Raw genomic sequence first — 23,738 nt, forward strand, 5'->3', positions numbered from 1 at the left:
ATTAATTTGTTTCCAGCCAACTGGATTATAATTTTTGTCTTTGAAAAATTATTGGCATATTGAGTAACCGATATTCTAATATTGTGTGACCTTGCAAATATAGTATTTTGTTTTCTATTAATTTATTTTATTTTTCACTTTTCTTCCTAAATATTACCCTAGTTTGCACATTAGGGACCAACAGAATGAATGACACATTGCAGTCTCCATAATTTACAGATGTTGTTGCCGCTTCTTGAGAAGTTTGAGAAAATAAATCATTTATAATTGTAAAAATGGCACACTCTTCCCTCTGTTGGACTTTACTTATTTCGATGTTATTTTGACATCAATAATTATAATACGTAAGATAGATCCTGTTTATGTAGCTGAGAAAATCAATTCCAAAAAATCTAAATAAAATAATAGATTCTTTTTTCTTTTTTTCCATGAAACACAAACAAACATTCAAATAAATAAACAAAACGTCCATAAAGTTAAACAGACTGAAGCTTAAACTGATAACTTTAATATGACAAAACATATTTAATAACAAAACTTAAATCAAATATAATAATAACAGAGGGCAATATATGAAACTACACAAACTTTTTGTGGATTTTTTTCACTGACTGCACTCAAACATAGAGAGCAGCTTTAACAGTTTTGATAAATCAAAATGTTCTGAGAAACATATCACTGATATCACATGACACAGAATCTCACAGTGCATAAACGAGCTCACCTAGCTCTTTAGTGCAATAAGATTTAAAACACAACAATCAATAGAAAACAAAGCGGTTCTATAGAAACAGAAATAGAAAGACAGCACCATTCAACAAATTTGTTGTCCCTACAAATGTTTAGAATAGAACAAAACAGTTTTAGCTGTAATGATACAGAGACTCATAGACAAAAATGAAAATGCCTAAATGTATTGTAAACATTTGAACATTCTTTTTTTTATAAAACAATTAAAAAGTAAACAAAAAGTCAAGTTCATATAACAAAATTAAAAAAAAAAAAACTTTATTCTTATTTAACTGGAGAGTGCAGAGTCCTGCGTTTGTCTATTTAACCTGATTCAGTTGAATCTGTTCATCATTGTTGTCAGGAGCTGTTAAAGCCAAAGAAAAAATATATCGGTTACACAAATAATGTTTTAAATCCAAACTGTCAGACCAAAGCGGGAAATACGAATAAAAAACAATAAAGTTGTACTTACATGATGTAGGTCGCCTCTCTGAAACTGAAAAAAAACAATCCCACTTGAAATGCCTGACAATCCCACTCTTTTACATAAATTCAGGATAACCATGTTTAATATAGACAGTAATACAGAAATAATGTAACTGAGCTTCGCACTGTTGCTTCTGAATATCTCACCTTTCTTCTTTTTGTAAACAGCAAATCCGGCAGCAGCAACGATGATGATGAGAACAAAAACAACTACTGCAGGAATGATGGGAACTGTCATATCAGATGGTTTCTCTGCTCATAAAACACAAAAAAAAATCAAATAAACAGGATAAAATGAAAAAAGATGTTAGAATAGAAGTGCATCCACCCATCCTGCGGTATTCATCTGGTTAATCTATAATTCACAGGCTTAATTGTTGAAGGGAAGTGAATGAAAACTAATCTCCAGGTGAGACTGAACATTTTTTAATCAGAGCATCAAGTCAGTCGAACTTCTGAGATGTAAATTGGTAAATGGCCTGTATTTGTATAGCGCTTTACTCAGTCCCTAAGGACCCCAAAGCGCTTTACACTACATTCAGTCACACACATTCACACACACATTCACACACTGGTGATGGCAGTTACATTTTAGCCACAGCCACCCTGGGGCGCACTGACAGAAGCGAGGCTGCTGGACACTGGCGCCACCGGGCCCTCTGACCCTCTGATGTGGTCATTTAAGCAGCGGAGGCGGGTGTTATTCAGTTTCAGCTGCTTTGATGGTAATGAAATGAACAACAGGTGCCATGGAGGGGCAAACAGGGGTGTTTCCTCCTTATCCAAGTTTTTGCATTCAGCTAGGGTTAGCCTCACTGCTGGCAGAATGAGGCAACACCTGGATGCTACCAGAGTTATTCGTTTTGTATTTTCTAATTAGTTTCCATTTTTGTTTATTTATTAATTTTGCAGAGTTTATTTTCATATTTCAGTTTACTTTTTATTGTTTGAAAAATGCTGTGTTTCAGTTTTAGTATTTTTAATAATGAATGTAAGGAGGGCAGGTCAGAGGCAGAACTTTCAAGTTAATCCCAAAATGCATCGTTTTTACTGCACTGCAAACTCCTTGATGTGCGTTTAAAAAGAAGAAAACAAAACACAGTATATTACTATTCCCCTCAAAGTACACACTGCCTTTGAGCTTGCTTCAGGAAAGGTATCTGAGTCAAAACTCAAAACATTGGATAAACCTTAATTCTATCATTAATGATGAAGAGTATATAAAGATAAAAGATCATAACTTCATGAGATTAGATAAAGATATATATTCATTATACATGGATTTATGATTTTGAGCACATTAAACCATCAAACTGTGGTGACCAGAACCTTTACAAAACTACAGGAAACTGTCTCAAGATGTTAACAAAACGTGATATAAAACAAGGTATGTTCAGGAAAGTGTTATGCCAAGAACTGAAAACTATTAGTCTTACCAGTGGAAACAAAAACAGCAGCTCTTCAAAAGAAAAGATCCGAGATAATGAGCACAAAGGCTTTTTCTGTTGTTCAGAGATGTAAAGCTGCAGCAGTCAAAGGAGAAATAAATATGGCACTTGAAGGAATGTTTAGCTTATTTTAGAGTTTAGAAATGTGTTAACATAGAATGTAGAATTATTGTAGAGATGCTGACACTGCCCTCAATGTAATAAAGGCCTGACTGTGTCATGAACTTAGTAGTCAATTAGGAGACCCCTCCCCCAGTTGAACTGTGAAAAGTAAGACAAAGAGGAGTGGAAATTCCCCAGAGGATATTTGTGTGGGGGTCTCAACATTTGTAACTGGATAACTGTGGTCTGGAAGGGAGATGGGTTTTTATGACCTCTAGGGAGTCACCTACACCCACAGTGTTTTAACTGTCACGCACACTCACTCACGTGCACACACATACACACAGGTATGCGTACACAGTCACTCACGAGCACTCACATAGACACGCGGAAACGCGCACATGTAGGCACTCACGTGCTCATAGACGTGCACATAGACACAGACAGAGTTTGCAGCACACCGTGGGGGGGTTTTATGATGGGGTCGCCTCTATAAAGCTGGCTGTAACTAACAAAGCGGTGAAGATTTTGCAGAGGGACATCGGCCTCGTCTTCCCTTCTAGAAGTGCATGCTTAAATGAAGATGAATAAAGATGAATAAAGGTTTTGTGAAATGACTACTGAGTTCCGGTGCCGTCTCTGGAAGTTTCGATGAATAAAAGAACCGGGGTGAAACTGATTTCGCAACACCCCCCACATCTTGGCCCCAGATTACGTGAATAAAAATGGATGTACATTCACAAACACATTATAGACAATCCACAAACAAACAAAGAAACAACCCCTCCATCTTTCCTCCAGAACATCATGGCTGTGTCAGGATAGAAACCTGTAGCATGGCAGCTGACTGGAGAGGAGGAAGTCTTTTGGAGGAGAGACACTGAAGGAGGAACTGGATAGAGGGAAAGTGGGAAAGAGAGGGATGGAGACAATGGAGGCAGAGGGAAGGAAGAGGTAATGATTAGAAAAGAAATCAATTGAGGATATAAAGAAGAATACATTCAGTAGGATGAAATGTACAACATACATGTCAGATGAAAAACATCATAGTAGCAGCAGAAAATAATTGTGACTGAATGTTTGTGTAGGTTATCAGTCTTCCAGGTCATGGTAGCCTATGAAGCTTGGAAAGAAAGCAACTGGACTTCTTGTCTTACGTTTCATCTGAAAAGCTTCCTTAGTCCTAAGATCAAATGGTGGAGAATCCCGGGCATTTCAAACACTAGTGGGGCTTATCCCTTAAGAGAGTCGTTGAGCCACTATTAACCATGGTAATAGTGGGTCAACTCCTACTAGGGTTTAAATACCTAGCACACTCCACCATTTGGTTTTAGAGCTAAAGGGGATTCTCGGATGAGAGGTGAAATGTCTTCAACAAACTTAAAGATGTCGCTTTTCTTTCCAAGCTCCATAGTCAATTGTGACTGAAACTCAAGCAAAGGTGTGAAAATCCAAACGAAAATCAATTTGCAATTTAAAACAGAGCAAGCTATTCAACCCAAAGAGTTACCAGCTTTCAAGTTAAAAGTAACCCTTAAGAAATGTAGATATGGTCACTATTTTAGTTTTTACATCTTGAACTAATGAATACAATAAATCCCCAATAAATCTGGAAATGATAAAATGTGTGTTTCGCCTGTGGCTTTACTTCCCATCTTTGTCTCCATTTGTGTCTGGTTTGCCTGCTCTGAGATTGTCTGTTCCAACCTTTCTGGTTTCTCTTCTGTCCAGTCAGCTGTGTGTGTGCATACAGTTGTTAGTTTGTCTATTTTCCTTTCAGGTTGACCCAATAGTGCTCCACATATGCTTTGTGCTTCGCTAGATTCTGGTTGTTCTAATCAGCTTTCATCAAAGTTTACTGCTGTTTATTTTTTGGCTAGCATGAGAGCCATTGAATTGTGGGTAAACTCATGACCCCCAAAGTGAGTTTTTTGTTATGCATGTATATATGGTATGAAATTTGGTTCTGATAATAAACAGTTAACTTTTAATAGTAATTGTATTCAGTTCTGGTCGGTGACAACTTGAACTTTGCGACTCTCCTGTTTCTCCCTGCCTCACACTCACACATAACCACGCTTTCTCTCCCTGCAGCACGGACTACACTGCCCATGAGGCTACATTCTTTAGGGCTATGCCTGTAACACTTTGCTCAAATTGCGTTCATTTTAAATAATTTTTTAAATAATAATTAAAAATATATATTTCTTGGTAAATGGCCTGTATTTGTATAGCGCTTTACTAGTCCCTAAGGAGCCCAAAGCGCTTTACACATCCAGTCATCCACACATTCACACACTGGTGATGGCAAACTACATTGTAGCCACAGCCACCCTGGGGCGCACTGACAGAGGCAAGGCTGCCGGACACTGGCGCCACCGGGCCCTCTGACCACCACCAGTAGGCAACGGGTGAAGTGTCTTGCCCAAGGACACAACGACCGAGACTGTCCAAGCCGGGGCTCGAACCGGCAACCTTCCGATTACAAGACGAACTCCCAACTCTTGAGCCACGATCGCCCCGCATTTGTTTCTTCACGTCATTATGCTGCAAGCAGAGGTGACATGGGCCCCAAGATTGAGACACAGGCATTAGAGGCTCTCAGTGCGTGTTTTGTTTGGGTTTCCACTGGCGTGGAATTACCAAAAATAGAAAGGGGACAGCCTAACATATGAAACAGGAAAATCCAACACTGTGTAGGGAACAGCAGGGTAGACATTCACATTAAGTTAGTTAGTTGCTGGGCAAATTCCCGCCACCATCATCTTAAATTAGGATCTTTGAATGGAGAGCCGGTCCAGGATTTCTGTACAGAGATGACTGGGATATGAAGACACATCACAGTACATTTTTACATTAGCTGTACCTCTTGTTCTTACTAAACTTGGGAAAATACTTTAAATGGCCTATAAATGGAATGAGCAACAAAAAAATACGAAACTGATTTCATTACAATATTTTAAGATGTTATATTATCTACAACTACCCTTGCACATGGTTTTCTTAATTATTGTATAATGTCTTAGTTGAAGACCTCCTCATCTCAATAAATACTTAATATTTTTTTCTACCAGCACTATCACTATTAATTTGGGTTTTTTTTCTTTGTGGCTGAAAATCTTATTGACAAAAAAAATTAAACTGAAATGATCAATAACAGATTGACGTGTGCGGACCTAGCATCCTTCAGAGTTACCTTCTAAAAAATGACTACAATAAATACAAAATAAGCCAACATTTTGTGCCATAAAACTGTTTTTTGGAAGACTATGCAACACAAAATAAACACTACTGCATCCATGAAACCATATGAGGTTGTGTGACTCTACCTGTTCTCTGCATCATGCTTTTCCCATAGGGCAAAAACTTCTTTATCCACTCTGGATAACTGTTAGTGAGGATGTTTTTGTTAAAATTTGTTCTAACACTGTCAGCATCCCATTCCTGTTTAGAAATGGCAGCTTCTCGTTTCAGTGCGATCCATGTCAGTGTCTTCAGATCAAAGTCAAGAAAGCCTTCTCCGTTATAACCGTACTGCAAAAATCCAGTCACCTTTCCAGTTTTTTCATTCCATTCACAGCCTTCTCTCTTCTGTAAAATGTGAACACCTGAAGAGAGAAACAAAGAAAAAAACACATTCTGCAATTTATTATTTTAATATTGCATGTTGTCATGGATGTATGGATTTTATGGATGGCAGGTAGGATGTGGACCCAAAAGCAGGACTTAGAATATGAACTCAAATGCAGTTCAAATACACTCATAGGATAATGAGGGGAGAGTGCAGGTAGGACACATGGCTGAAAAGTAGAAATTATGAGGCAGAGGATCTAAATATAAGACAAGACATTGAGAACAACAGCTACCAAAATAAAATAGGAATCCACAACTGAATGGGAAATAGGTTAAATTGACATAGGTCTCAAGAGTTGGGAGTTCGCCTTGTAACCGGAAGGTTGCCGGTTTGAGCCCCGGCTCCAACAGTCTCGGTCGTTGTGTCCTTGGGCGAGACACTTCACCCGTTGCCTACTGGTGGTGGTCAGAGGGCCCGGTGGCGCCAGTGTCCGGCAGCCTCGCCTCTGTCAGTGCGCCCCAGGGCGGCTGTGGCTACAATGTAGCTTGCCATCACCAGTGTGTGAATGGGTGGATGACTGGTTGTGTAAAGCGCTTTGGGGTCCTTAGGGACTACTAAAAGCGCTATATAAATACAGGCCATTTACCATTTACATAGAGGACAGAATGGCTAGAGAGGTGAACACGGAAGGAGAAATGCAGATGAGGCTGAGACACAAAAGTGAACTAAGTAGAAGCAACTTGAACATAACTAACAATAATTGAAACTCAGATTAATATAATAAACCCACAAAGAACCACATGTAAAAGACAAGAGTTCTAAATGTCCACTAAATTAAAGCAACCACTCAACAAACTAAATATTAACTACAACAGTGATGAATAGTGAGACACAAATCGAACTAAATATACACAAAGCCACATTGGAGATAAAACGAATAACTTATACAATCAATTTGTGTCATGTCCCTGTGTCTCTCTGGCAAGCTCACTGAGGGTCATGTGTTATTTATCATTATTTCTCTGTCTATCTCCTCTCTGCCAGGGCAGAACTCATTACGGGTTCCCGCCCTTGACCCACACACTTCTCTGGATTGCTGAGCATAAGTTTAGAACTTTGTGTATGTTGTACCAGTATGGCATGGAGAGGAGTGCAGCGTGTCTTTCCCTCCTCCCCAAGGGTTCATTTTGTAAATATCACTTGAATCCGTTCAGTCACTGACAATTTTACAAAACAAAACTCATAGATAAATCTCAAAAGAAATGTTAATGCACCATGACACCATATGTGAAGCACTGTGGTTTATGATGTGCTCATGATCTGAATCTGACTCTCTGCCAACCTTCTGTTAATATGAGGTGATGGAATTATGCAATGTGTAAATGTAGGCCTGATGTCATTATTCTAGGTTAAAAAAAAAAACAAAAGAAACTGATTCAACCCAGGAATTATCTGAAAGTAATCTAGGCTCAGTTGACAGCCCTATTTGAATACTGTTAAAATTCATATTATGGCAAGAACAAATCAGCGAAGTAAAGAGAAACAGCAGTCCATCATTACTTTAAGAATTGAAGGTCTGTCAGTCTGGAAAACTGTTAAAACTTTGCATGGAGCATTAATACAGAATACTTTATTGATCCCTAGGGGAGCGTTCAGGTAGCTGCACTGTTCTGTGTTGGTACAGGGCATTGACGATGATAACAGTGGGTGGATTATATTCTTAAACTTAGTTACAGCGCTTTCAGAAAGACATCTACTGTGATAAACGTCTACTCACCACTGGTGTGTAATCAATTATTATTATTGTAAATATAAATGTTATCAGAAAATGATCAGACAGGAGAGGGTTTTCAGGAAACACTGTTAAATGTTCAGTTTCTATGCCATATGTTAAAACAAGATCTACAGTGTGATTAAAGTGGTGGGTGGGTTCTTTTACATTTTGAGGGAAGCCAATTGAGTCTAATAACTGATTAAATGCTGTGTTGAGGCTGTCCTTTTTCATTTCATCTACATGAATGTTAAAAATCACCTGATTTATATAAGGGTATCACTTGCAATTTTCATTCGATCGGGAAATACTCCTGAATGTAACGAGAGATTAAAAATATAGCGCATAGGAATAATTACAAAATATAATGTCTTTTTAATTATGACCATGTCTATACCATCACAGTCAGTAGATGATTAAAGTTTTCTACAATTGAATTAACCTGAATATAGAATTAACCACTCTGCTTTCTCCTTTCCAGACTTCCTTATATTCGGAATCATCATTTTTTCTAATTCTATTTGCTAAAGTTCAATTCAATTCAATTCAATTTTATTTATATAGCGCCAAATCACAACAAAAGCCGCCTCAAGGCGCTTTATAGATACAGAGAAAAACCCAACAATCATATGACCCCCTATGAGCAGCACTTTGGCGACAGTGTGAAGGAAAAACTCCCTTTTAACAGGAAGAAACCTCCGGCAGAACCAGGCTCAGGGAGGGGCGGGGCCATCTGCTGCGACCGGTTGGGGTGAGAGAAGGAAGACAGGATAAAAGACATGCTGTGGAAGAGAGACAGAGGTTAATAACAGATATGATTCAATGCAGAGAAGTCTATTAATACATAGTGAGTGAGAAAGGTGACTGGAAAGGAAAAACTCAATGCATCATGGGAATCCCCCGGCAGCCTACATCTATTGCAGCATAACTAAGGGAGGATTCAGGGTCACCTGGTCCAGCCCTAACTATATGCTTTAGCAAAAAGGAAAGTTTTAAGCCTAATCTTAAAAGTAGAGATAGTGTCTGTCTCCCGAATCCAAACTGGAAGCTGGTTCCACAGAAGAGGGGCCTGAAAACTGAAGGCTCTGCCTCCCATTCTACTTTTAAATACTCTAGGAACAACAAGTAGGCCTGCAGAGCGAGAGCGAAGTGCTCTAATAGGGTGATATGGTACTACAAGGTCATTAAGATAAGATGGGGCCTGATTATTTAAGACCTTGTATGTGAGGAGCAGGATTTTGAATTCAATTCTGGATTTAACAGGAAGCCAATGAAGGGAAGCCAAAACAGGAGAAATATGCTCTCTCTTTCTAGTCCCTGTCAGGACTCTTGCTGCAGCATTTTGGATTAGCTGAAGGCTTTTCAGTGAGTTTTTGGACATCCTGATAATAATGAAGTAGGTCCAACATTTACAAAAAAAGGAATTCAATTCATTTGCCACTTCAATCTTGTCATCAACTACTTAATTATTCTTAATAAAATAAATAGGCAGATCTGAGGGTGTGTTCTTTTGTTACCCAATACTTCTTTAAAAATATTCCAAATGCCCTTAATATTGTTTTTGTTTTTCATTCCTATATAATTAATTTTTCTTTTTACACGCATTTGCAAGACCCTTAGTTATCCAAGGTTTCAAATTCTTATTCTTATTCTTATACATAAATGGTACCAATGGACAATGTTTATCATACGAGGCCAAATAAGTATTTAAAAATGCTCCATATGCAATGTTGGCCTCGTTCACATAAACCTCCTTCCAGTCCACTTCCATGAGATCTTGTCTAAACTTGTTAATTGCCTCGTTATTTCTTACCCTTCTATGACTCTCAAAACCAACTTCCTCCTTTCTTTCCATATTAAAATCAAAAGTAAAAAAGACTGGTAAGTGATTACTTATATCGTTTATGATGATGCCACTCATGTTACTCTCCAAGCTATTGGAAAAAAATATGATCAATTAGTGTGTCTGATTTATCCATTATTCTACTCGGCTTTATGATTAAAGAATAAAATCCTTTTCCAAATAATAATTCAAAAAAATCTGACGCGGCCTTATCATTTGCCTCTTTGCGAAGATCAATATTGTAATCACTGCACAAACATGAAGTCTTTTTTCACTTAACCTTACTTAGTAAGTCTTCTACTACCTCTGTAAATAACTCAGTCTGTGACCCCAGTTTCCTATATATACACACGTAACAATTATATTAATTCTTCTTTCTATGTCAAATTCCACTGTCACAGACTCCATTAAGTCAACAATAACCACAGACATATATTCAACTTGTTTACATTTCAAATCACAGTTAACAAAAAGAGCCACCCCTCCTGCCTTCTTCTTAGTTCTATTTACAAAGTATAAATTGTACCCATCGATATAGAAATGACAACCCCTATTCTCATCTAACAATGTTTCAGATAAAGCAATTATTTGGAGCTTGCCTCTCAAACTATACAAAAAAATCTTTAATCAAAGCAAAACTTCTATTAAGACTTCTGCAATTAAAATTAATTAGTGAAAATGTATTAGCTATTTCACCATTATCCCTGAATCGCTCCTCTGTATAATATTCACATTCCTTTCAGGGTCAATACCAGCTTCAATCATATGGTTTATGGTCTGAGTCGTCGAGCATTATGCATAATTATTCTTGGAATATCTATTGGTCTCAAAAAAGAAAGAAAAATGATCCTTAACAGTCGCACATTTATTTATCAACATATTTAAAGTCCGTTGATCTTATCTTCTTCCATGTCCAATTTACAACTTCCTCTTGTCCTTTTCCACCCGAAGTAGCATCTCTTCTTGTAAAGGATGGACTAATTATTTGTAAACTCATAGCTATAACTGGTCGTAACCATCTGCCTCTTTTGGTAATGTTATCTCGTATAAATGTCCAATTCCTCCAGATCCTTAATTGTTATAACCTTGGCTTCTTCTGGTGTTCCATTAAGTTTAATCATCATTTTACAGTTCCTGGTCCAGGTTGCTTGAATATTTTTCTCCTTTGGTAATATGAGAACTTGTCTAGCAATATCTGCATTTCTTTTTTTAAGATGTTCATTCAAATATACACCACTTCCTCTCAATAGACTGGACCGCCTCAGCAAGTCAACTTTGTGTGTTTGGTTTACAAATTTCACTACATTTGCTGGAGGAGCCTTAGTGTGTCTTCTGGGAAGGGTATAGCATGCAGATATATTATTACTATGCAAGGGAAGTTTTTTATTTGAAAAGAATTCCACAACTTGCCGTTCCAACGACTGTAGCTCCTCCGTTGGGGGCTCGTCTTCACCTCTTTTTGCGCTGGTCCCAGACTTGGTGACTCTTGCATAACTCCTGTGTTTGGTTTCCAGACCCATAATAGTCACATCCTCAAGTCTGCTGTTCTAGATTGTCCACCCTCCATTCCAAAAACTGGATTGTCTTGTCTTTCTCCTTAATCAGGTTTTTAAATTCTTTGATTTGGTCTATCATCGACATTAGTATTCCTTGTTGCTTATTTACCTTTTCAATTTCAGTTGTCAGTGAGTTAAATGAATGCTTAATCTCCTTCAAATCTTCTTCCACTTTCTTCATCTTTGCCATTTTTGTCTATTGTAAAAGTCAATCTTTGTTTATTTGTTTGCCCAAGCAAGATCTAATTATTTAGAGTTTAACACCAAACATCTCAGCACCACCATGATGAAGCCAATCTGGCTGTGATTACGCCATCATATGCTAGAAGTGGCCTTTGCTCAGGTGGTAGAGCAGGTCACCTACCCACTGGAAGGTTGGTGGTTAGATCCCTGTCTGCTCCTGGCTACATTCCAACTATCCTTGAGCAAGATGCTAACCCCATGTTTCTCTCCGATGCATCCATTAGAGTATGAATACATGTGAATGTTAGATGGAAAGCACTTAGAAACAACAAAACAAGAAAAAAGTGCTTGTGTGAATGGGGAAAGTTGTGTAAAGCACTTTGGGTGTTCACATTGAGTAGAAAAGCCCTATATATGAACTAGTCTATGTGTCATCCTTTTTAAAGGGATGCTCACACTAGTAAGGTTTATGACTCATGATCTCAGTTGAAAAACACAAATTCATTTTGAAAATCTTAGTAATTAAACTAATTTTATACCTTTTTTCTGGCTTAATTGATTTGGTATATCCTATAACTTATCATCTGACATTGTGTGTCAAGCTGTGTGTGTATACTGGACCTTCACTCTGGAACTGCTCCTTCATACTTGAAATACGTTTTCCAAATGTTTCGGGCTGAACCACAAAGCACTCTCGAGTGTACATCTCCAACAGCCAAGTCTCATTTGCTACCATTTTCTTCACCCAGTCCTGCCTTGGCTCCAGTATCTTGTTGTTGCTCTCACAGTAAGCCATTTGGATGCCGTCAAGCATTATAGCACCCGTAAACTCTGGGATGTTTGGGACTCCAGAGGCTGCAGTGACGAGATACTCCAGTGAGTGTTTCACTGTGGAATAAACAATAATTAAGTTTTTAACAAAAGTAAAAATAGCTTCAAATACAGTCATGACAATAAAAGAATATGACTTTAAGGACTTAACAACATTACTTCAGTTACAGTACACCAACATCTCTTATACATTAGCACTAAGGGAACATTGAATGACCTGGTGGTTTTTGTCCATAAAACTACTCATCTAAGATGACCACAAAGTAAAAGATCTCTCAGCAAAATTATGCAACATTTTAGGCACTATTGTATGGAGGACCACAAGAGCCACGCGCATCGAAATAAAAAATCCCGTGCTTAATTAATGAATTGTAGAATAAAATCTGCATTTGTAAATTCATTTTTGAATTTCAATTTAATAAACTGATTTTTAAAATGCTTTTTAAGTCTTCATTTCAAAAAACATTTTCGAATTGCACTTTAATAAACTGCATTTCAAAAACCTTTTCGAATTGCACTTTAATAAACTGCATTTCAAAAATCTTTTTCGAATTGCACTTTAATAAACTGCATTTCAAAAATCTTTTTTGAATTGCACTTTAATAAACTTCATTTCAAAAACCTTTTTTGAATTGCACTTTAATAAACTGCATTTCAAAAACCTTTTTTGAATTGCACTTTAATAAACTTCATTTCAAAAACCTTTTTTGAATTGCACTTTAATAAACTGCATTTCAAAAACCTTTTCGAATTGCACTTTAATAAACTGCATTTCAAAAATCTTTTTCGAATTGCACTTTAATAAACTGCATTTCAAAAATCTTTTTTGAATTGCACTTTAATAAACTGCATTTCAAAAATCTTTTTTGAATTGCACTTTAATAAACTGCATTTCAAAAACCTTTTTCGAATTGCACTTTAATAAACTGCATTTCAAAAACCTTTTTCGAATTGCACTTTAATAAACTTCATTTCAAAAACCTTTTTCGAATTGCACTTTAATAAACTGCATTTCAAAATCCATTTCCCTTTCCTGTTCGCTCAGGGATTAACATGTGGATTAGCATTTGGATTAGCAGTTGGATTAACAACTTCATTTTAAAAAACCTGCTGCTATTCAAATGAGCCACACCGTGGGATGTAAGGAGCTCTCTGATTGGTTGGTCAGACACAGGCTGTCTGCCAGCCTGGATGTTTCTAGCGCATAGCTTCGCCCTGCTAAGAAGTCTGTGTGCTTGTACAAAGGCCGTTCAGCCTCGGGATTTACACTCGGCTCGACACGGATATGTGAAGAATGAAGGGACCCTGCAGCGAAACGGAGAGCCCAACCTCTGGCTGAGTGCCTGTTTACAAAGTCTGACCACCTGTGAAGGTAACGTGCTAACGTGGCTAACGCTAGCATCACCGCACATAGCCCCATTATTTTAAGGTCATTTTAGCTTATGAAAGTTTTACTTCGCAGCTGTACGAGCTAGCTACGTGTTTTGTAAGCTGCTGTGCTCTTCACAAATAAAGCTGGAAGCAGCTCAAACTATTAGAACCAGCACTGAGGCCTGTTACATTTATACAGTGTTAGAGCAACGGCTGCAGCCTATAGCCTTTAAACTAGCGATTAAAATGCTGACAGTAAACTCGTCAGTCCAGATGTTACCACATTACTTTGTGATACTTGTGAGTTAAAACAACTGAGACAGGCTGATTAAAATAACAGCTTTCAGTTCTCTCATTCAGCATATAAAGACTGGAGATCACACTACTGATTTCAGTTCATTTAATATGTGAGTGCAGATTCATTCAACTGGACATAAACGATGATCAAAGGTTGTATATATGATGAATTCATCAAATCCCAGCCTCTAACACAGTGCGCTGAATCTTAGCTTTGAATGTCCAGTATATTCTAATCAGTGCAATCTAAGCATTCACTGAACCTACAGTATCTACACCTGTGTGGCAAATGTGTGGTAAAGCTACAGATAATGAAATGTAATTATTAATACAATATACATCATGAGAAACGAAAGCTGAAATTGATTCAGTTTAGTACTTTTCTCTGTATGCTCTGTGATCATAAAGGCCTTAAATCCTGTGATATATATATACTGTAAATGATTTTCACAGAGGTCTTAAAGTACTTAAATCACTGCTGATAGTCTGGTTGTTTATATTTTCACATGTTTTTGTGTCTGTAGGGCTGTTTGATGACGATTTGGACTCCTCTGGGAGATGAGGACACACCCACACCTGTTCCATACTGCAGCCATTGATGGTGTTACGGCTCTGAGTCAGCTTTGGGCCATCAGACGCACACACTGGAAAACCAGCACCTGGACTTCATGCAGGAGAGACGGCCTCAGTGATTTACGTTCATAAGCAAGTTCAAACATTTCTGGCCTCTTATCACTTAGATTTCTTAATCTTAAAAGTGAATGCATTTAAAGCAGGAACTGCACACCTAGCCATCAGAAGTGTGGCAGCATGAGTACTGTAAAGTTTTGTAGGGTCCTTGTTAAAAATTCCACAAGCACCACACATTTGTCATATAAAGTTCCATTTTTTACAGTACAATGTTGAAATTATAAACTATATATTCTAGTTGTCCACTTGTCAGTAATTTTTGAGTAAATGGATGTCAGTGATAAATCAGTGGTGATTCACCTGCAAATGTTTTTAACAAACTTTGTTTTTTGTAGAATTCATCAGCAGCTGTGGAGAGATGCATTTGAATATCTTCTGGTTCCACTTCTCCTTACCTGGAAGCTGAGCATTGCTCATTTCTGACAAGGACATACACCTCAGTGCTTATCATGGGTGTTACATCCTCCGTGCAGCAATTCCAGAGAAAACAAGAGAGCAACGACCACTCATTAAGACCAGCCAGAAATCTGTCCCTTTCTGGCAGCTGTGGAAACTTCCAATAAGAAAGTTTGCATTCTTAGAACAATGCTGGATCATGTGTGATGTGTCATCATATGAGGATATTACATTTTGACCTAATTCTGCTCCATCTGTTTTGATCGTTGATCCAGTATTTCAGCTTTGTGTTGTGCTGCAAGTTTAAAACCCATTGTCCTCATGAGCACAGCATCTAACAACTCTCCTTGAAAAAGTCGATTGACTTTAACTGGACACAATGGTTTCCAGTGGGAGATATTTTCATCACTCATCCGTGACACTGGAGCAGTCACCTGAGTGCGTGATAAAACAATTTTCCATGGAAAATCCAGAGGCACTAAACTTTGTTGTTTCTTTGGGCTCTATTTCAGCTCTAGCAGCATCTCTCAGAAGAAAACTGTTTTCCCAATAATCAGATGAAAAAATTGAACCAGGTGGTATTCTCTGGAGTTTAAGACCAAGACTGAACTCAAACAGTGAATTGACATTAGACTGGAATTCATAAGATGAATAGAAATACTGCTGAAGCTGAATGATTCATTCATATATGATTTTTTTTTTCTCCAATTCACCAGGTCTGTCTAGTTCAGTATGACTGTGGTACATGATACAAAAGAATAAATACAGAAGAATAAAAACTTTGTGAATAACTTTACTCTTCTTAAAAATAACTAATAAAACAAGTAAAAGTACAAATGTGTACAAGTTAGAGACTTCCTCACTAAGATTTTAATTGTGTGTTAAAGAGAAAGAGATTAGGAGGTAAAATAGACGATGCAGAGTCCATCATCACTGAGGCCGTCTCTCCTGCATGAAGTCCAGGTGCTGGTTTTCCAGTGTGTGCGTCTGATGGCCCAAAGCTGACTCAGAGCCGTAACACCATCAATGGCTGCAGTATGGAACAGGTGTGGGTGTGTCCTCATCTCCCAGAGGAGTCCAAATCGTCATCAAACAGCCCTACAGACACAAAAACATGTGAAAATATAAACAACCAGACTATCAGCAATGATTTAAGTACTTTAAGACCTCTGTGAAAATCATTTACAGTATATATATATCACAGGATTTAAGGCCTTTATGATCACAGAGCATACAGAGAAAAGTACTAAACTGAATCAATTTCAGCTTTCGTTTCTCATGATGTATATTGTATTAATAATTACATTTCATTATCTGTATCTTTACCACACATTTGCCACACAGGTGTAGATACTGTAGGTTCAGTGAATGCTTAGATTGCACTGATTAGAATATACTGGACATTCAAAGCTAAGATTCAGCGCACTGTGTTAGAGGCTGGGATTTGATGAATTCATCATATATACAACCTTTGATCATCGTTTATGTCCAGTTGAATGAATCTGCACTCACATATTAAATGAACTGAAATCAGTAGTGTGATCTCCAGTCTTTATATGCTGAATGAGAGAACTGAAAGCTGTTATTTTAATCAGCCTGTTTCAGTTGTTTTAACTCACAAGTATCACAAAGTAATGTGGTAACATCTGGACTGACGAGTTTACTGTCAGCATTTTAATCGCTAGTTTAAAGGCTATAGGCTGCAGCCGTTGCTCTAACACTGTATAAATGTAACAGGCCTCAGTGCTGGTTCTAATAGTTTGAGCTGCTTCCAGCTTTATTTGTGAAGAGCACAGCAGCTTACAAAACACGTAGCTAGCTCGTACAGCTGCGACGTAAAACTTTCATAAGCTAAAATGACCTTAAAATAATGGGGCTATGTGCGGTGATGCTAGCGTTAGCCACGTTAGCACGTTACCTTCACAGGTGGTCAGACTTTGTAAACAGGCACTCAGCCAGAGGTTGGGCTCTCCGTTTTGCTGCAGGGTCCCTTCATTCTTCACATATCCGTGTCGAGCCGAGTGTAAATCCCGAGGCTGAACGGCCTTTGTACAAGCACACTAGTGATGGGTCGTTCGCGAACGAAATGGCTCTTAGAGCCGGGTCTTTGAAGTGAACGACGCGAGCCGGCTCCTTATTGGGAGCCGTGAGGGTTTTTTTTTTTTTTTTTCCTTTCTCTCACCCTCTCTCTCGCCCTTTTTTCCGCTAAACTCCGCATGCGCGCCTGTACTTTGCGCTGGGCAGAGGGGGGAGGGGCGTTAGTTACACTTGCAGTAGCACAGGAACCGAGCCAGAGAGAAAGAGAGCGAGGGACAACAACGGCACATTAGAAAGGTATAGTAATCATCCACTATTTTCAGTTGCAGATTATAAAGGATTCAGAAATCATGCAGGCCCATATGACAGAGAATGTGCATCTTCTTTTTGTTTTAATATTTTAGTTTATATTTAATTGTGTTGTGGTTTGCAGTGTTTTGTGTTGTTTCACGTTAAATTTGTTTAAAAGGAAAAAGCTGAAAATTTAAATAGTTAAAAGTTCAAAATGTAAATAGTTGTTTTTTGTATTATATGATTTATTTATTACATTTTATGTGGAGTGAATAAATAAAGTATATTTATGGTGGCCCTTAGAGACAAAGCTCGTACAAACTCCAAAACACGTACAAACTCCTAAGCATGTACAAACTCCAAAACACGTAAAAACTCCAAAACACGTAAAAACTCCAAAACACGTAAAAACTCAGAAGCATGTACAAACTCCAAAACACGTAAAAACTCAGAAGCACGTACAAACTCAGAATCACGTACAAAAGACAACAGAAGTGCTCCAGGATGCTAGGGCGCAGTGTTGAGCTTTTGTTACCTAGTGGCTACACAAGCCAGGAAGTATCAACAACCGGATTTGGTGTGTGGTAGTAACAGGTAAATGAACTTTTTTTAAAAATTATTTGAATAAATATGAGTGCTTGTCTATAAATACACAAACAATACACACATGCTTTCAATTGTGTAATTTAAGTGATCTGGGTAGCTCTGCTTTGGAAGTTCAGTAAACGCTAGAAATGTGTTTTGAAGTTTGTACGTGCTTTTTGGAGTTTGTATATGCTTTAGAGTTTGTACGTGCTTTGTCTCTAGGGGCCATATATAAACATATATAAATAAAACCACTTTTTTTTACATTAGTAATTCCTTTTCTGCATAATTTTATATTATTGTTAATGATTAAATAATTAAAGCAATAAAACAACCTGAAGAGCCGGTTCGGAGCCGAAAGAGCCGGCTCTTTTTAGTGAGCCGAGCCGGAAGAGCCGGATCTCTAAAAAGAGCCGGAAATCCCATCACTAAAGCACACAGGCTTCTTAGCAGGGCGAAGCTATGCGCTAGAAACATCCAGGCTGGCAGACAGCCTGTGTCTGACCAACCAATCAGAGAGCTCCTTACATCCCACGGTGTGGCTCATTTGAATAGCAGCAGGTTTTTTAAAATGAAGTTGTTAATCCAACTGCTAATCCAAATGCTAATCCACATGTTAATCCCTGAGCGAACAGGAAAGGGAAATGGATTTTGAAATGCAGTTTATTAAAGTGCAATTCAAAAAAGATTTTTGAAATGCAGTTTATTAAAGTGCAATTCGAAAAAGATTTTTGAAATGCAGTTTATTAAAGTGCAATTCGAAAAAGGTTTTTGAAATGCAGTTTATTAAAGTGCAATTCAAAAAAGGTTTTTGAAATGCAGTTTATTAAAGTGCAATTCAAAAAAGGTTTTTGAAATGCAGTTTATTAAAGTGCAATTCAAAAAAGGTTTTTGAAATGCAGTTTATTAAAGTGCAATTCGAAAAAGATTTTTGAAATGCAGTTTATTAAAGTGCAATTCGAAAATGTTTTTTGAAATGAAGACTTAAAAAGCATTTTAAAAATCAGTTTATTAAATTGGAATTCAAAAATGAATTTACAAATGCAGATTTTATTCTACAATTCATTAATTAAGCACAGGATTTTTTTATTTCGATGCGCGTGGCTCTTGTGGTCCTCCATACTATTGCCCCGATCAAATCAGTGAGCTGGGATTTTTTTATTCTAAACATGACAGGGCTCGCAAATTCGCTAGCCCGACGTCCTGGGGCTAGCGATTTTGCCAGTCGGGCTACCAAACTCTATCTCTGCCCTGCCCATTGGGCTATCATAGGAAGGAAAAATATATGTCAATGCTTTTGCATTCTTTCGGAAATGTAGCTGGGTGATTATGTCATTGGCATCGGTGAGCCACTGTCAATATGTGACATATTGAAATCGCGTTTGAATTTGCGCTTGTTTTTTGCTTTCACTTTGCAATTGCGCAAACTGTGTATAGAGAGCGACAGCACTGATTGGTGAGTGACGATAATTTGCGCACCAATTCCTCTGACATCATCTTATCAATCGTTAGCTTACTATGCAAACATGACAAGTGAAATCTCCAGCAGCTTAAACATGTGAGATGTTGATCGCGCAGAGAATCGCTGAGCGTTATGTGAGTGCGTGTGTAAAAGCAGCAGGATATATATTTTAGTTCTGCTGAGCCAAATAAGACAGGTCAGGGTGAAGAAGTGACAGCCAAAGAAAAGCTTACCACAAAACAGAAAAGTTATGACAAATCAGACTATAAGGCAAAAATAACGTGCAGCTTTATGGTTTCATGGACAAAAGAATTTCTGTGGCTGCAATATGACGAGCTAAATAACCAGGGCTGCACATAAGTGGTCCGCAGGTGCGCATTCGCTGTCAAAATAAAAGATAGAAGTTGCAACGCGTGCTTGCGTACATAGGATTTTGTGGAGGAGGACAGACATTTGTTTAGAACTCTTAAAGATGTCGAAGAAGCTCCTTTAAGCAATTACTTTGGTGTTCCCCCACCTCCAAAGAAATGTCAGAAGGAGTCCGAACCGCAAAAGAAGCGCGTATTCTCGGAAAAGTGGTTGCAGGAGGTGAGCTGGCTTCAAACAAATGATGAACGCACAGAGATGTGGTGCAGAATGTGCCGTGAAAATCCCACTGTAGCGGACAAAAACAGCCTTTTATATGTACGCAAACGCGCGTTGCAACTTCTTATCTGGTGCGCGTCTTTTATTTTGACAGCGAATGTGCACATGCGGACCACTTATGTACACCCGTGTAAATAACATAATGTTCTGCCGGGTGTGTTGTTGGTTTTCCCTCGATTTCTGAGTCGACAAGCGCCTTTGTTACTGGGACCAGTCATTTTAAGAAAGGCCCCCATTAGAACCCATGAGAAATGCAAGAAATGCATTATTGCTCAGTCTGCAATATATTTCCCAGAACAAACACCAATTGCAATTAACATACTAAAAATAAACCTGAAAATCAGTTTAAAACAGCGTACTATGTTGCAAAGAGTGAACTACCACTGGCAAAATTTAGCAGTCTTTGCAAACTTCAAAAAGCAAATGGCCAAAGCTCTTGGTTCCACTTGCCTCTTACCTGTGACTTCAGTGGAAATTTCAAATTCAGGATCTGACACAGACTGATTCATGTTCTACAGTTCTTACAAGTTCATAGAAATTTCTGTTCAATTAGAACCAAGTATTTGAGTTGATGATTGTAATTTTTATACAATGTTGTAATTTGTGTTTCAACTATTTTTTGATTAATGTTTTGTTTCCGTTACAATATTATACTTTAATGTATAATATTGTAACGGAAACAAAACAGGAAACAAAACATCAATCAAAAAATTGCTCTCTTTTTTATTCGGGCTACTTAAATTTATTTTGGGCTACAAAAAACTGAAGAGTGTCTGCCCGAAGGGCTTCCAGGGATTTTGAAATTTTGCGAGCCCTGCATGAACTACTGTTACAGCAACAGACATGGACTACTGGTGTCCCACACAACAACTCAATGTCCACTATGTGAAGGAGCCAAACACATGCCCTCTCCTCTTATTAACTGAGATAAACTGCTGGCATATTTGTTTTACATCTATACTGTCCAGTCTCTCCTGGTGGACATGGTAACACGTTATTCATGGTTACATACAATTTTAGACTGATGTGGGCCAAAGCCTAAAACGATGTGCCGGGAGTTTGCTGTTCTCCCCGGTTCAGATATTGGAAGTTTACACAGCTACATTCTCGCCTGAAAATTTTTTAAAAGTTTATTTTGCAACCCAGAAAGAGTAATAAGAGTGGCATGTATTGCCTTGCATAGCCTGTAACGTTATTATGATGGACAGGTTTTATGAGTGAACTTGACTTTAAGTGACTTACAGGTTTCTTTGAAAAATACTTTCTTATATCCAGGTTATTTTTGCTGCCATCCTCCTCCTTGCAGGTCCTCGCAGCGCAGGATTGCTGCTGCTAAAACTAAACAGAGCTCCCTGAAAGGCACAGCCAATCACATTGGCCATATTTGTCACATGATATAGGACCCCAGTAGAGAACGTAATTTAACTCTTTCTGCACCGCTGGGTGAATGAGACGTTGACAGATCGCTTTTTTAAATTTCTATCGGTTTTGTTTTGTTTTTGTTTTGTCTCCACCAAAAATTATTGGTGGGGACAATTCAATAATCGCTGGATATTGGTGGGGACATGTCCCTTCCGTCCATGCCAAATCTACGCCCTTGAAAGAGCTGTAACTTAAAACGAAAGTTAACGCCTTGCTCTTGGCGACGCGAGGCAAGATAAGTCTGTATCATAATGTCGCGAGGCAGCTGTTAGAGCTCAAAGATTCAAAAAGATTTCTTACCTGATGACACAGAATGACACAGAACAAAAAAGAAGCAATAAAAATACAGCCATCTTATCCTCATCCTGTAATCTATCCTGTAATTACGTTTAGAATAGTTTTTGATGTTGTTTCTTCTCGCTGACAGCACTCATTTTACTCTATGCGTAAAAACAGCCTCTCCCTGTTCTTTTCTTTCACAGTAAAAGTCCTAGGGTCCAGTGTCTGCAGACTCGGTCACTGGCATATACAGTACGTGACTGCTGTAGATACAATTGTGTAGTACGGAAGTGTGGCAAGTTAAAATAATATTTTATCATTTTGTAATGGTCCCCCAGTCCTCTTGGGTGTTCTCCCCCTTCTCCCTCTCGCAACACTGCGGTGACCACACCTTTTGTTTTAGAGGCCGGGTGTTGTGCCAAGTGATTGTCTGCCAAAAACTGATTTCCGGTATTTGCCAAAAACCGATTGCTTGTATGCTATAAATAACTTGTTGGTCTATAATATGTGAAACATATGTCAAATGTATCCGCAGTAGCGGTTTTTGATACGGGCGACACGGGCGGTTGCCTGGGCGGCATCGTGGTGAGGGGCGGCATCACAGGCATCGGCAAAAAACAAACAAACATTTGTTTGTTTGAATTTTGAGAAAACATAGGTGCAAATTATAAGTCTGTATCATAATATCTGGTTTTTTCGTGTTTGTTGGTTGGTTTTTATTTTGCGAGTTGGTTATTAGATGCTGCTCCAGCCAGCCAGAGAATCCATCGCCGCCCCGCCCTCTCCTCCCTGTGCCTCAAGCAGCAGGCTCACCTCACAAACGGAGGGCGCCCTTACTCCCAGCAAATGGGCGATAGAAAACCGATGCCATTCCCGCTATGCGCTGGCATGACGTCGGGGCAGCATGAGTACGAGCTTGAAAACTTGCTCATCTTGAGCAACAAACAACATTCCTGTAACAAGGTAGAAGCCGCAATCAACTGATTGGCGGTGACTTTTATGTATTCTTTATTTATGCAGTTAAAAAAATTATTGTTAACTTTAGACATTTCTCTTTTAAGAGTAATCTGGCCAAGAGGACAGCTGAAATTGCAACAAATGCAAAAATAGTTCTGTAAACATGGACAAAATGGACAAAAGGAAGCTGATTGATTATAATGTAAGTACAATAACACAGTTACAAAGATACTTGAGAAACAGGTAATTCTTTAATTTTATATACAACTCCTTTGTAATACCTGTTCACCAAAGTCTATTTAGCAACATATGTAACGATATTACAGATAAAAAAAAACACACAGAAACATTGGAAATAGAGGCAGGCAATCACTTGTTGGCACAACACCGGTCTTCCTCCAAATCAGCCCAGTTGCCGAAAGGTGGGAACCTTTCTCACAGTTTTTTTGTGTCCTTATGGTTCCAAGCGCTGTCATCAATCTTTGCATTTTGTTATTATCTCATGACACTTGTTTAATCGGCTACCATCTCTCCTTTTTAATGTCTACAGTCTCAGATCAACACAGCCCTGCCCTTCTCATATTAGATTCTTGATGAATGTGTGTTGTTGTTATTCAGCCTGGTTCAATGTGCCCCTTTTTAACTTTGAGCACCCGCCCCTTTAAACCTCTCTGCACGGCCCTGTGATGGATAAAAGCAAGGCTTCGTGAAACACTGAAAATTTTAAAGCATTTGTGAAGGAAACTCATCTTCCCAGTGACACCTGCCTGAGACGCCACT

The 23,738-nt window shown here is 38.3% G+C and overlaps 1 protein-coding gene and 2 long non-coding RNA genes across 3 annotated transcripts; 1 reads left to right on the forward strand and 2 right to left on the reverse strand.

Annotated features, from left to right (window-relative positions):
• Positions 1-614: 614 nt before the first annotated feature.
• Positions 615-22,188, reverse strand: LOC146492727 (major histocompatibility complex class I-related protein 1-like). The gene is made up of 8 exons (XM_085149349.1): positions 22,023-22,188; positions 12,317-12,583; positions 6,098-6,376; positions 3,510-3,660; positions 2,655-2,677; positions 1,366-1,470; positions 1,205-1,228; positions 615-1,096 (listed from the first exon to the last, which is right to left on the reverse strand). The coding sequence occupies exons 1-8, from the start codon at positions 22,084-22,086 to the stop codon at positions 1,050-1,052; spliced, it is 960 nt and encodes a 319-aa protein (XP_085005475.1). The 5' UTR covers positions 22,087-22,188; the 3' UTR covers positions 615-1,049.
• On the forward strand, positions 13,285-15,088 carry LOC146492728 (uncharacterized). The gene is made up of 2 exons (XR_014871842.1): positions 13,285-13,898; positions 14,719-15,088. It is a non-coding gene; the product is annotated as an uncharacterized LOC146492728 (long non-coding RNA).
• Positions 16,058-17,336, reverse strand: LOC146492729 (uncharacterized). The gene is made up of 2 exons (XR_014871844.1): positions 17,199-17,336; positions 16,058-16,378 (listed from the first exon to the last, which is right to left on the reverse strand). It is a non-coding gene; the product is annotated as an uncharacterized LOC146492729 (long non-coding RNA).
• Positions 22,189-23,738: the final 1,550 nt, after the last annotated feature.

The sequence above is a fragment of the Neolamprologus multifasciatus genome, chromosome 22 (genome assembly GCF_963576455.1).
Source record: "Neolamprologus multifasciatus chromosome 22, fNeoMul1.2, whole genome shotgun sequence".
NCBI lineage: Eukaryota > Metazoa > Chordata > Actinopteri > Cichliformes > Cichlidae > Neolamprologus > Neolamprologus multifasciatus.

Excerpts from the sequence above, each read along its gene's own strand:
- LOC146492727 (XM_085149349.1), bottom strand. The coding sequence starts at position 22,086 with ATGAGGATAAGATGGCTGTATTTTTATTGCTTCTTTTTTGTTCTGTGT. Across the intron at positions 6,377-12,316 it reads GGAGCAGTTCCAGAGTGAAG|GTGTTCACATTTTACAGAAG; the intron begins GTCCAGTATACA and ends TTCTCTCTTCAG. Across the intron at positions 1,471-2,654 it reads TGCTGTTTTTGTTTCCACTG|AGAAACCATCTGATATGACA; the intron begins GTAAGACTAATA and ends TTTTATGAGCAG.